The sequence below is a fragment of the Cydia fagiglandana genome, chromosome 13 (assembly GCF_963556715.1).
Source record: "Cydia fagiglandana chromosome 13, ilCydFagi1.1, whole genome shotgun sequence".
NCBI lineage: Eukaryota > Metazoa > Arthropoda > Insecta > Lepidoptera > Tortricidae > Cydia > Cydia fagiglandana.
In genome coordinates this window covers 11,801,541-11,816,498 of record NC_085944.1, presented here as the reverse complement: position 1 = coordinate 11,816,498, position 14,958 = coordinate 11,801,541, and the positions used below count along the sequence as shown (strand labels likewise).

The window sequence follows — 14,958 nt, the reverse complement described above, 5'->3', positions numbered from 1 at the left end:
GAAAATAGGGAGCGAAAAGGACGTTGTGCCTATAAGTTTCGTCGGCGATCTATTTTGATGTTGTTTCTTTTTATGGGTTAGCAGTGATTGACCTTTGGAAAGATCAAAGACCCATAAAACTATATAAGTACCTTACATCCTGCCTGGAGTTCCATTACATTTTGATATTATATTTTTTCGTTTGTTTAATGTGCATACGAAGCAATGAAGATATTACGTGTACGTTTAAATTTGTTTCATAATATTTAAGAGAATACTTTTAACGAAAATCAGTTAATGGAAAGCAAATCCTCGAATTCAAATTGAGTAAACTTCCTTTACCGTCTGGGGATCGTTTTGAATATCTTGTGAAATACCTAATTAAAAGACTTTAAAGATAAAACAGAACAGGTGTTTAAAAGGTAATTTATTGTCGGGAAAATGCTACCTAGCCCTGTCCCTGATATTTAAAAGACAAGTCCTGTTCAAGGCCAACTCCAAGAATCTGTAACAAACACAAAATTTTATTAGGAATGATTGATTTACTTAGGGGAAAATAATTCAGTTACGCAATGAAATTTTGAGACCCTAATATAAATATTTGTCTCAAGTTCAGTCAGAACTTTTGTAAGGTTTATTTAGATTTCAATCAATAGGGTAGGTACTACGAACGCGTGCCCAATTAAGAGCCCTTCAACGTGCACACTAGCGCCACAGTTAAATAATCGTGATTATTTAAATTTAACGAAAGATATTGAAAAAAGGGGGCCGCTACGTACTGTATTGTGTATTTACGTACCTTTTGAATACATCAAACTAGTTTTTATGTTGCTGGTTTCGTCGATCTAGGAACTTAAAACAAAAACGGCCGTTTTAACTTTGGACGCATAGATTGACAAATCCAGCAACATAAAAACTAGTTTGATGTATTCAAAAGGTACTTAAATACACAATACAGTACGTAGCGGTCCCCTTTTTCAATATCTTTCGTTAAGGTGGTTCGCTTTTCATACAAAATTCAATCAAAGCTCATTAAGTAACTACACACTATTAGTACACAAATATTTCCGCATTTATCTTCTTTCGAATATTCGTTTGCGCGAAATTAACAGGAAAACAATGTTTCATACAGAAATCATGCAAAAATCATAGTTAAATTTTCATCAATTTTACGTATGTGTGTGTCACAAATGCCGTGTACAGATACATTTGCGACGTTGCCATACCATTTCCGACGTTGCCGGGCTGACCACGACTCGAATTTGGAGTGCCGTCATGTTTAGTGCAGTTTTGTTGACACTGATATTTGACAGGTAGTTAATTGACCTAAGCGAGAAGTTCGTCAGCTTAGCTAAGAACTATCATGGCGTGTTATGCAAACAGTCGCTTTTTTGCTTGCAAACGGAAGATTCCCGGTTCGATCCCCAGTCATTGTATGCTGGAACATAACTTTTTGTATTTTTGTTACACCTAAATTTCGTATTGTTTTTTTATTTTTAATTATTTTTTCTTATTATCATACATCGATTATTAAGTATGGGCTACACGTATTCTTTTATTTTTACAAAGATAATTAGAAATTATACTCTACCTAATCTCTCTGATTTTTACAATCAGGACATCCTCACTGCAATAAAAACCGGGCAAGTGCGAGTCGGACTCGCGCACGAAGGGTTCCGTGCCATAATGCAAAAAAAAACAAACAAAAAAAAGCAAAAAAAAAACGGTCACCCATCCAAGTACTGACCACTCCCGACGTTGCTTAACCTTGGTCAAAAATCACGTTTGTTGTATGGGAGCCCCATTCAAATCTTTATTTTATTCTGATTTTAGTATTTGTTGTTATAGCGGCAACAAAAATACATCATCTGTGAAAATTACAACTGTCTAGCTATTACGGTTCGTGAGATACAGCCTGGTGACAGACGGACGGACGGACGGACGGACGGACGGACGGACGGACAGCGAAGTCTTAGTAATAGGGTCCCGTTTTACCCTTTGGGTACGGAACCCTAAAAAGAAGTGTATAAAATTTCCTGTGGTTAAAAATAATGGATTTTGTCTATGAATGAAAAACACAATTATTACTATAGTTTGTTTTTTTTAGCATTAGAAATAAGGTAAACAATCTTGACGTGTCTTTTAATTGAAAAACACATTTTAAAAAATAAGTTACGGCAAATATGTAACAATTTTAAATCTAATACGATCATTTATATTCTTCTGCTTTCATAAGTAATCGTTTTTGATTTTTAAAAAACCGGGCAAGTGCGAGTCGGACTTGCGCACGAAGGGTTCCGTACCATAATGCAAAAAAAAAACAAAAAAAAGCAAAAAGAAAACGGTCACCCATCCAAGTACTGACCCCTCCCGACGTTGCTTAACTTTGGTCAGAAATCACGTTTGTTGTATGGGAGCCCCATTTAAATCTTTATTTTATTCTGTTTTTAGTATTTGTTGTTATAGCGGCAACAGAAATACATCATCTGTGAAAATTTCAACTGTCTAGCTATCACGGTTCGTGAGATACAGCCTGGTGACAGACGGACGGACGGACGGACGGACGGACAGCGAAGTCTTAGTAATAGGGTCCCGTTTTACCCTTTGGGTACGGAACCCTAAAAACCTGATAACACTGAGTATGTGGGGGAAGCGCTGCTGGCCTAGCGGAAAGCAATTCGGAGGTCGCGGGTTCTAACCCCGGCTCGTACCAATGATTTTTCGAACTTTTGTACGAAATAGCATTTGATACCTACCTATTTATAAACCGATACCTATTTTTCGGTGAAAGAAAACAATGTGAGGAAACCGGACTAATCCAAATAAGTTTACTCTCTGGGTTGGAAGGTCAGGTAGTCGCTTTCGTAAAAACTAGTGCGCATGCCAATTCTGGGATTAGTTGCCAAGCGGAGATTGAATATCTGGGAGACCGACCAAAGCTTACAAAACATAAAAACTCAAAAATGCGCGTTTTCTCATAGACCTAGCTAAGAGATCAAACCCCTTATAGCAAATTTCATCGAAATCGTTAGAGCCGTTTCTGATACCATCCAAATATATAAATAAATAATTATATATCTAATAATTGCTGGTTTAAAGGTAAGATAACACAAAGGAGAAACAAAAAGAAATTACCTACTCGCACCAGTCTTGAACCCCAATCCTCTTGCACGTATTTCCACGAACATACCGTTACGCTATTGCAACATACTTACGTTGTGTGAAATTGTCTACTACAAGGATCACGGAAACACTGTTTGCATGTGTGAGTAATAGTAGGAAAAAGCGTGACAGCAACACTCCGTCGAATTAAAAAGGTGGTTTTTGCACAATGAAGTATTCAATGTTTATTTTAATAGTTCAATATTTACTTAAAGAGTGCGCGAAACATACTTTTAAGTATACAAATACCAAGACCATTTCACAAAAAAATAAAATCTGAAATTTTGCAAAAGTGGTGCCATCTAGCGAGAGTTAGGTTTTGAGTAACCTAGGCGAACCACCTTAAATTTAATTAATCACGATTATTTAGCTGTGGCGCTAGTGTGCACGTTGAAGGGCTCTTAATATCAAAATTGATATAGGTAAATACGCTGTCGACGCGATTCGGGAAATGAATTAGAGATTCACTAGATATAAAATAGTAAATACATGTGACGTTCCACGGCAGAAGGTACCATTGCCCCGGCTTAATATTGGAGCGGCGTTAATAATAGTGTAAGCGCCAGATCTAGTTGTTTATAAATTGCAAACGCGTATTCTTGTCACACATGGTTTGAGGGCAGTACCTAAAATGATAGCGGGGCGTTACCTGGGCGTGTTCTCTTGGCCTCAGTGGCGCCGTAGCGCGCGTAGCACCCGCAGAGCACTCAAATTTTAATTAAAACTATTTTTTGTTTAACGGTACGGTACGGTACGCTGCGGTAGCACCGTACGCGTCCCTATAGGCTTATTCAAATTGTAATAACAGTGATTTACTACGGATACAAAGAAAATACAGAGTTTGTCGTGTTAAAATGAAAGCGTAACTTAATAGATTGTAAACACATCTGAAAAAAAGATGCTCGCTACATATCTTTTGGGTTTGTGCGCAACTTTCCTCAATAGTGCCTCAACGTGCGTAGCACCGCACCCGTCTCTGGTATTAGAATAGATTACCATACATACATGACAGCCAGCGTCCCCTATTGTTTACAAATATGCAGACGTCCTTAAAAATAGAAGTAAGAAGAAGTAAATTATTCTCGGGAAACCACTCGTCAGCATGGGATAGCAGATGCGTTTGCAATCGCGTGCGAGCCATACAAGGATTCCCTGCGACACATTATTTCAAAAGATAGAAGTCAGTCTTATGACTCCTCTACACTATCGCCACTATCGGCGATGATAGACGATGACAGCGAGAACGATAGTGTAGAGGGCACATTCGGCAGTCCCCGCCAGTCATCGTCTATCATCGCCTGCGACCCGTGAGTCGGTTTTTTGGGCATCAAATGGGAATCAAGGGAATCGCCGGATGGTTGCATTGTAGAGGCGATCATGTGGATGCTTGCCCGATGATATTATCAACGATCATCGCCGATAGTGTAGAGGAGGCATTATGGCTCCTCTACACGATGGGCCAGCGCCGGCCACTCCAAGGGACGCAGCCATGCGGTAGAATGGGATAGCAATATCACTTGCTCCCTCTAACGCATAAATGCGTCCCTTGGAGTGACCGGCGTTGGCCCATCATGTAGAGGAGCTATTAAGAGTAGAAGCAACGTACCAGAGAAAAGATTCTCGGGACAGTATTTAGGCGTGTGCGCCTTGTCGCCGGTGGCGCCACAGCGCGGACAGCGCAACGCGCGCAGCACAGGGCAGCGCACGCGTCTGCGATCGCGCAATATGTGCGACCCATACCAAGAAGCCGGGGTGCCGTTGTTCTTGCAAAACGCGCATTCCTGCAATTTAAAATAGGCTCTTGCTGAAGTGGGGGAAATGTTGGTGTTATCATCACTGCTCATCGGTTGAGACTTGGCTCAATTGTTGGTAAGTTGGTATTAAATCAGATGGTAAACGAGATATTGCAATTTCTATTTTTAGTGTTCCGTACAAAACTTTGTTCACGGTACACGGTACACTTATCGGTTATGGGATCACTTCGGTCTTGTTTTTGTTGCAGTTAATGCTAATCAAAAGGTAAATAATGTCTAGAAATAACGTTCGTATATGGCATGCAGAACATCTTTTTATTTTTATTTTGCGTTAGGGACTATGCCAATATCTATCTAGATTCTAGAATGGCTACCAATTTGTCGGGTGGTTCTAAGATATGTTTCGTTTTATTAATAAAACATACAAGACAGTCTTAAGAGTAGTAACGTACCAGAAAAAAGATTCTCAGGCCAGTATTTAGGCAGTCGTAGGTTTAATACATAATGGTGGCCGTAATGACTGTGTTGAAAGATTTATTTACGTTAAGATTTATGCCTGCCTCTTTCACTAAACAAAGCTCTCATAAATGGACTCGTACACTAACCATGTGTTTCTGTGAGCGCTGCCGCTGGCGACGAAGGGTGTCAGCGAACGCCATGAGCAGCACGAGTTGCTGCGGCGTCAGCCCCAGCAGCGCCGCCTGCTGCATCGACAGCACTTCCTCGTAACTCGGGTAGCATCGCCCATCTGACAACATCAAACGCGGTTAGCCCAGCAGCACAGAATAAACAATAATACTAGGTACAGAAGATTCACTCTCTAACAAAACGCGTCTGTTACGATTAGGACAGATATGATGGCTCCTCTACACGATGGGCCAGAGTCGGCCACTCCAAGGGACTCAGCCATGTGGTAGAATGAGATAGCAATATCACTTGCTCCCTCTACCGCATAAATGCGTCCCTTGGAGTGGCCGGCGCTGGGCCATCGTGTAGAGGAGCCTGATGTGAGACAGCGCCACGCGCGGTTTATGGCTATAGCCACCAAAATTGCCGTGGGACTTATGTACTTGTAGCTACCTGTTGCAAAGCGACGAAATCGCGGAGTGAGCCACGCCTGCCCGCAGCTCCCAATCTTGTTTTTAGGGCCTCTTCATATCCTATTTAATTGGTAATAAAGATGCCTGCGTGTAGCTTTAGAATCCAGAACGCCTAACGCCAAGATCGGAATATATTGGAAGACGTTATCTGCCTCTCTATTGCTTTACGAATAAATTACATCTTGGTTTAATACAACAGATTATAAACAACTTTCTTAACTCTCTATCGGTGCCACGGTGAACCTTATGCCTTTTGTAATAAGGTTTATGAACTGTCAGTTACTCATTTAATAAGGATTTCGTTTTATTCAATAGCGAAGGGCCAAGCTTAACTAGGGGTAATTATTAGTGTCCGACCGAAACATGTTTTTTTGCCGAAACCGAAACCGAATGTTCGGCTTTGGCTCTAGTTTCGGCCGAAACCGAAACCGAAACTTTTGTAGACTTGTTAAAGTCGTTGAAAAAAATGACATAAAACCCCTTTTATACACATATTATGGGGCTGCCAACACCCAATATCCTTGAAATTGATGTTACTTAAGCAGTTTTTTAAGAAAATTACTGCGTATGCTATCAAAATCATTGCAGAATTTTCTTGGTCTAACTCGATACATTCACCAGTCAAGTTAACATGTAGATACAGGGCCAACCAAAAAACCAACCAAAAACGCGAGCGCGAAATTTTTTGTTGACAATATCGCAAGGCCGGGTACCAATCTTCACCTGGGCTTAAAAGTCCGAAGTGCCCCATTGAAGCACACTTTCATGCGAAGTCAAAGCCGTGCTTCAGGCTTCAGGATAAGTAGTTGAGCACAGACTCCACACACAAACCAATATGCCTACTGGTACAAATGACTCAGTAAAATGTGTCACTATCTCCCGGTCTAATAGTAAATTGAGGTAAAACCACTGATTCACTCCGAAACAATTAGACAGTGTGTGCGTTATAGATATTGACAGCCTCTTAAAGATGCGTCGACCGTCCAGTGGCGCCCTCATTAGTGGTATTGTGTTTTATAATAAACCAATTAATTTCTGTACCTATACATGAATCAGTATAATATGTAGGTATTAATATTGTTGTCCTACTTATTCCCCAACTTTTGTTCTTATTCCGAAGTACCATTTCGTAAGTTTCGGCCCGGCCGAAAGGTTCGGCCGATTTTTGGCCGAAACCGAAACTACAGCCGAAACATGATTTTTTGGCCAAAACTGGCCGAAACCGAAACCGAAACCACAGTATAATAAAGAGTACTAACGTACAGTATGGACACTCCCTGCCTCCCGTTGAAAGTGCCGCCCACCCGCTCTCGGTTACCTCACAGTTACCGGCTGGCAAGGACGCGACGACGCGGTGCGCAGAGCGGAGGCCACGTAAAATATTCAAATATTTAAAAAACCTATCAGATCACACTGAAAACAACACAATAATCTATATGAACAAATAATCATGTTTTCAACTTACGTAATATTTTGGTGGCCTGATTTCCTTACAAAAATTTTGTTACTTCGTGTATACTGATTCAAAATAGGAAACTATTGTATAAATCGAGCTTAGATACCCACCTTACAGCATAATACGATTCTTATTTATTCCTAATTCGTGCAATGAGTTTTGAGTCACTGAGGTCATCGAACTTGACAACAAAATGGCGAGAACCCTCGCGCGTCTTATCTCACTCACACAAGCATAGTACGCGTTCACCTACACGAGCTTAGCTGTGCGCGTAGGGACGCGTTTGTTTCATACATTTGATCGCCAGTGTCCGGGGTGTGCCGAAACCGAACCTTCGGTCGGACACTAGTAATTATAATAATTATTACCTACATATACCTCTACACATCGTTTAATTACCGTACTTGCTTAAGAACTGTTGTGGCATCGTTACCTTCCCACCCCATTGTCATTTATCAAGGCCAAACAGTTAAGGTTTATTGAAACTAAATTTGAATTACATTGTAAGGTTTCAAATTCAAATACCTTACCTATAGTACCTTGTTTTGGTTTACCCCAATTGAGCATATAAATATACCGGGTGTGGACTGTAACATGAGCAAATATTTAAAACATAGATTGTACTCCTCAAACGGTGACACTTTTGTTCTACAACTTTTAAAAATTATGAATTATATAGACTCCCTATTTTTCATACAAAATAAATATTATCTTCAATGGACGCCATCACCACGCCCCATATCATTGTGATTGACGTTGCTTGTCACGCCTTAAACAAAACAAAATTCGCAATACATTGCGTCTTAGAATAAACTTTCTCTTCTCCGTCGAATTACTCTTGACAGAGCAGTCGTGGTCACGTTGAACGACGAACGATTCTACGCCAATTGGCCAGAATACGAGAGACCGCACTAATTGGACTTTGGTGGCTTTGGTGATATTTCTGTCCTGCCATATCCTCTTCAACTTCTCCATGGCAGATCTTGTAATAGCAATTCGTCTTTTAATTAGAATAAACTTTAAAGTGTATTAAAAATCAAACCACAAGATATTTTTAAAAGTCGCTGAACAAATGTTAGTCAGTATGCTCATATTACAGGCCACACCCGGTATAGCCCACCTATGCAAACTATTGGGAATAGTCTAGCAAAATCATGATGTGATTATAATTTTACGGAGACTCATCAAGTCATCATTGATTTACTTAGCTTTTTTTATTTACTTGCATCATCTTGCATGTGGTGTTTACCAATAATAAGTTATACATTCAGCATGTTATTAATGGGCGATTCTCAGAGATGACATTCGGTGCCTGACTTCGGTGCCAAAATTTTTTTTTAACTTATATAATATGCGAGTTTATTTCCTAAAATCTACCCTTAATATAAAAAATATTGGTAGTGGAGGCCTCCATTAGAACCTTATAGTGTTCAAGATATTTGAGATTTAAAAAACACCGAAATCATGTGCAGGCACTGAAATCAATTTGCGTCACCGAATTCAATAATGCTTACACCAAAATCACATTTAGGTTTTATATCTCAATTATATAATTATTTTAATCATATTTTTCAATCCTATTTGTTGATAAGCGATATAACAAGGCTAATGATCTCGAAAGCTTATATAAATTTAATAGATATAAGTAGACTCAAGATTTTAAAATAACCAAATTACGGCTTGTAAATCAACATCTCTAGAAGATATCCCACACTTTATGACTGGCCTCATATAATAGGGTGATGTGTGGTCCTGAAACGAGTTTCAGACATGTCGACATTGTCAACCACAAATTCGCACATTATAATCATTTATTCGTTGCATTATTATATCCATGAAGGAGAAGATGTTTGTTTCACGCAATCCGACCGCACACGCATCTAAAAAAACTTATGTTACCTGCACCCGATAAACAATACACTCTTGAGTGGTGTTCAATGCTCATTAAATATTTAATGTACTTATAAAGCAATGTGATGCAATACGGAAAACAAGTATTTTATTAATAAAAGAGTTTAAAAGCGTAAACTCCGTCAATTTAAAACTATAATATTTGAAGTAGTCGAGTAATGCTTGAAGATCCAATTACCAATTAATTATGATCTCCAGCACCCTCAAACACTTGAGCTAAATTGTAACAAAGTTGTTGACAAAGACATAAGACATTGAGGATTGTTAAAACATTTGCTGTGTTCAATTTGTGTCTATGGCTATCCTTTAGAAATATCGATCAGTAGGTACGCTCAGTGCCTTTGAAGCGATCTCGACATTAGAATGCTATTTTATTTTTAATCCCTTGTTCTGTACATCCTGTCCCTTGGGTTCACCTTGCATAGTACTTACATACACAAGTTATTTTAAAAGAAGTGGGATCTAATTGACTACATTTATTTAACATGGCTGACACGTTTAAAGGTATCGAGGTGTAGGGCCTCCGGTGATACAGAGGACAACGAACATAATTTACTTAATTGGTTGGAAAAGAATATCAAGACAGAGAAAGAAACATTGGGTCTATACGTCTGGTTAAAAAAACTACTCATAGTGAACTAGTGATTTTGTGTACCTACTATGACATAATTTACTTACTGTAAGAGTAAAAACACCAGACACCACTTTATAACAACATTTATTAGGGAATCACAAATATGAGAGTATAGATCTGAAAATAATATGCCAAGACGCTCTCGCGTAAAACCAATCTAAGATGGACGACCACCTCTAGTGATGTGACCTTGCCGGTTACCGTAGTGATGTCAAACACCGATGAAATGACGACCCCACCGTTTAGCTCGGCCATCTTCTGACCCGACCTACGTCCCGTCAGGTCACCGTTATCAAGGCCGCCACTGAAGACTGCCGCAGCCAACGCAGTCGCAGCAAGCTGGGCCTTCACCAGGTGGCGGTAGCCTCCACCAGTTCATTACTGGTTGGCTCCTCCGTTGAGTTGGCTCCTCAACTGGTGGGAGGCTAATGTGGGACACGTCTCATGCATATGCATAGGTGCCCTCCGATACAGCACATGTAAACAGTACAAACTCTTATTCACGAAACTCTGTAACATACATGTGAAAAGCCTCAGTTCCTTAATATAACCAAGGCGTTATAATTCACCCTAGCGCCATCGATAGGCTTTGCATTAGCATACCACAATGTTGTTCAAAATAATCATGATAAGGTTTCGACGATATATTAATGCGCAAATGGCACAGTTAGACCCTTTGATCACAGGTCCGGCTTGATAGCCATAAAATTATACCGTAATAACCATCACAGTCAAAAGGTCTACTTCTGTAAATACATGAGAAAGATGCAGTTATGATTGGACAGAACTCATGAGCACTCTTTAGCAACATTGTTAATAAATTACATAGTCACCCTTAATGGCGACGTAATCAAGTAGGTACTTCATGTCACCGCTTTCTAGCATCGTGACTAATGGCAGATAACCACAGATTTGATTATTGGACAAAAAGAAAACATTACCGTGTTAAAATACCACATGCAGGCTAGAATACCACATGCAGGCTAGAATACCACTGCCCTTGTAGGGGCAACGACCGTAGAAGTCAGCCCTTCACGATAAGGCTGTCACGGAGCCCATTGCACGCACTCGTTCTACTGGGCATCTTGAACAGGCACTACCTCAACGTCTACTGGATCCGGAACTGCGCCAGCGATCTCTAGAAGGTATTAGTGCAAGCAACCCTTTCAAGGTAACCTTGAGATCATCAGTCTTAAGGTCATTTAAATATCCTTTTGTAAACAAAGTCTCAAGCCAACCTCTCAAGGTCAACAACAAATAGTACGATATAGATAAAACAGTTATCGGTAGTAGAAATAAGGACCATTATTTACTTAAGGATAATCTCATATCACATACAATGGACCGCCTCTTAAGGCCTACACTGCAGATACCAGGAACAAACTAGCATCTTAAGAATAGTACTATGTTATAAGCAATGGACCGCCTCTTAAGGCCTACACTGCAGAAACCAAAAACAACTAGCCTCTTAAGGATAGTATTATGTCATCAGCAATGGACCACCTCTTAAGGCCTACACTGCAGAAACCAAAAACAACTAGCCTCTTAAGGATAGTAATGTCATCAGCAATGGACCGCCTCTTAAGGCCTACACTGCAGAAACCAAAAACAACTAGCCTCTTAAGGATAGTATTATGTCATCAGCAATGGGCCGCCTCTTAAGGCCTACACTGCAGAAACCAAAAACAACTAGCCTCTTAAGGTTAGTATTATGTCATCAGCAATGGACCGCCTCTTAAGGCCTACACTGCAGAAACCAAAAACAACTAGCCTCTTAAGGATAGTATTATGTCATCAGCAATGGGCCGCCTCTTAAGGCCTACACTGCAGAAACCAAAAATAACTAGCCTCTTAAGGATAGTTAATACTATGACATAATTGTCATCAGCAATGGACCGCCTCTTAAGGCCTACACTGCAGAAATCAAAAACAACTAGCCTCTTAAGGTTAGTATTATGTCATCAGCAATGGACCGCCTCTTAAGGCCTACACTGCAGAAACCAAAAACAACTAGCCTCTTAAGGTTAGTATTATGTCATCAGCAATGGACCGCCTCTTAAGGCCTACACTGCAGAAACCAAAAACAACTAGCCTCTTAAGGTTAGTATTATGTCATCAGCAATGGACCGCCTCTTAAGGCCTACACTGCAGAAACCAAAAACAACTAGCCTCTTAAGGTTAGTATTATGTCATCAGCAATGGACCGCCTCTTAAGGCCTACACTGCAGAAACCAAAAACAGATAGTGACAAGCAACAGACCGCTCCTTCAAGCCTTTGTTGCGATTACCGGCGCCAGGAACTAGCCTCTTAAGGATAGCATCCCTTGCCAAGACAAAAGTAACAGCATTTCTTAAAGAGCACACAATAATTAAAGCTCTATAGCAGACATTGAAGCAACCGGTAGAATTATGAACCAGCCTTTAGAGTAAAATGGTTAACAGTGAGGTGGCATAAAATAACATATCGCAAGCATTACCATGGTTACTACAATATTTAATCAAGCACAATGTGTTTATTTTCTAGGTTTTGTCGGCAAACCCGTTAACAAAACACATTAGTATGACAACAGTCACCCAGTTCTAAATCTGGAATAAAACAAAATCACAACTCGGTTCCTAATTCGAGAGTAAGTAATATAAATAATATAATAACTCAGTTTTCAATCCGAGTGTCTAATAAAATTATATCTCAGTTCTTAATCTGAGAATATACTCGTCGTCAGTTCTTAATCTGAAAACGGTACCTGAAATAACAGCATTTGGCGTGAACATGGAAAATATAAAATAATAAGCAGTTGCTAATATGCAACCAATTGTAAAATGGTTTTGTGCAACTTGGCGGGCCTCTTCCGTGCCCCTAAATAAAGGCCACACTCTTACTATACCACGGTTGAACTACAGTAGACCCTGAACAGAAGTTCATGTTATCGAGGTTCCTCTGTTACCCAGATTCGCCTTACCGAGGTTTCACAAATTGTATTTTTCAACCATCATGAAAGTGTGTATTGATAATGATCAATCAACCGAATCAATGGCACATATGCTTAAACCATAAAGCTTCCAATTCCAAGACACACATGGTTAATTTTCTTCAGCCGTACATGTGCATTTTATGTGTAGGTAACTCATCACATCATTCTCCAGGTTAACTTATACCTGCACAAAACTAAATAATTTTGTTAAATGCTATGCAAGCACACATTTTAAGGTAAATGAGTTCATAACATAATAAACCACAATTTATGCAGTTTGCAAAACAATGAAATAGATACTTATAGTGAACCCACACAATTTGTGATACATTATAATTATTATTGTTTTTTTTTTTTTAACTTCTGATTTATGAAACCCAGAAGCAATAAAAGTGTACTGTTTTATAATGCAAACAGTACCATAACACACTACAAGTTCAGACGAAAACCATTAATAACTTCAAACAGTAACTCATGATGACATGATATCCTTCGGTCAATGTTCAGCAGCAGTGAACGGGTTAAAATAGTTACTTAGAAAGCTTTAACCAAGCTATTTACCTTCGTTTAATATTCATCCATTTAACATTCAACTGACCGGTACGTTTAGAGTCCAGTAGCAATTGTATGTAAAAGACATGTATATCATGTAGACCGTCAAAGTCTATATTGACTCCTGAAAGAATTCACCTTGCTTACCATTAGCAGCAACCTGCTTTACCAATCAGCGCAATTAATATCTAATACAATATGTCCATCTTTTTGACAAGATTTAAACATTGGAATCTCCTGTAATCATAATTCATCAGTGCAAGTAAATGACTACAACTTATGGTCAAAACTTCACCAGCAATCAAGTTTTGTTATAAGGAAATGCATCTGAAAAATACTGCAAGAACACAAATGATAATCATTGTCAATAACTCAAACACTTGACAATGTCATAGCAATAACATTCTCTTTATTTGGTAAGTCTGTTTAAATATATGTCTTTGGTACATTTTATAACATGACATTTTGTGAAAAATATTTGCAATGCCAACTTAAACCAACATCCCTGTGAACAAAACAATCACAACACAACATACTATAAGTTGTATGCTACGGTTGGATAAACATTTTATTCATAATTAATAAAATAATATGTACAGACAGAAATATCCTTGTTACTTTCCTTGCCATTTTTACTGAGATACTGCCTTTTACTATATCAGTATGTCTCCAACTTAATACGAATTGCAAGGATGTATGAGGTTATATGAGATATGGAACATTTAAAATATTCAGCCCGAGGAGGCTCCGGAAACATGGAGTGACTAAACCTGTCACAGACAATACTAACCAGCTACAAATAGATGCCAATAATTCCTTTTGCTTATTCACAAAGCGCATTTTACCAACCCACAGTCCATGTAACACATACTAACCATTAGTACCCATGTAAAACATGAACAATCATTTTATTTCTAAATAAATACTTCATTTTCCATGGCATCAGAGATTTGTCACTTATCAACATATTTTCTGCATCTAATGAATTACTTGAACATAATATAACGGGCATCCATAACCAACTTTATAGAGGTCTGAGCTGATAGGCGCTCTAATGCCTTCAACGGTATGGTAATTCACTTCAAGAATCATTGCTGTCAAATTTCTGGAAATTACACAACTCAAAAACATACTAACAAAGCATTATTTCAGTTGCAATAAGCACACACACACACACACACACACATATGTGAAACAACAATTCACTTTCCTTATCGGTTTGTGTTTTTGAAAACTTGGAATCTATTTTAATTTGACTGTAAAGGGAAAGTATTAAGTAGCGCTTATTGTTAATTGTGAAAGCATAACATCACCATACACATAGTATCAATCAAGGCTAAATTTATATTACCAAAATTGTTTTGTATGACTTTTACTTGAATATAATTCTCACACCGGAACACAAACCTTAGAAAATGATTATAGCATTGTGATAATA

The 14,958-nt window shown here is 38.9% G+C and overlaps 1 protein-coding gene across 1 annotated transcript in view; it reads right to left on the bottom strand.

Moving 5' to 3' along the window:
• Window positions 1-394: 394 nt before the first annotated feature.
• LOC134670272 (uncharacterized) overlaps window positions 395-14,958 on the bottom strand; it is a 30,728-nt gene continuing 16,164 nt past the window's right edge. Inside the window, exons 4-6 of the mRNA XM_063528019.1 lie at window positions 5,501-5,643; window positions 4,748-4,922; window positions 395-484 (exon numbers count right to left, since the gene is read on the bottom strand). Of these exons, the coding sequence (XP_063384089.1) occupies window positions 465-484; window positions 4,748-4,922; window positions 5,501-5,643 (338 nt within the window). The 3' untranslated portion in view covers window positions 395-464. The remainder of the gene's footprint in view (window positions 485-4,747; window positions 4,923-5,500; window positions 5,644-14,958) is intronic.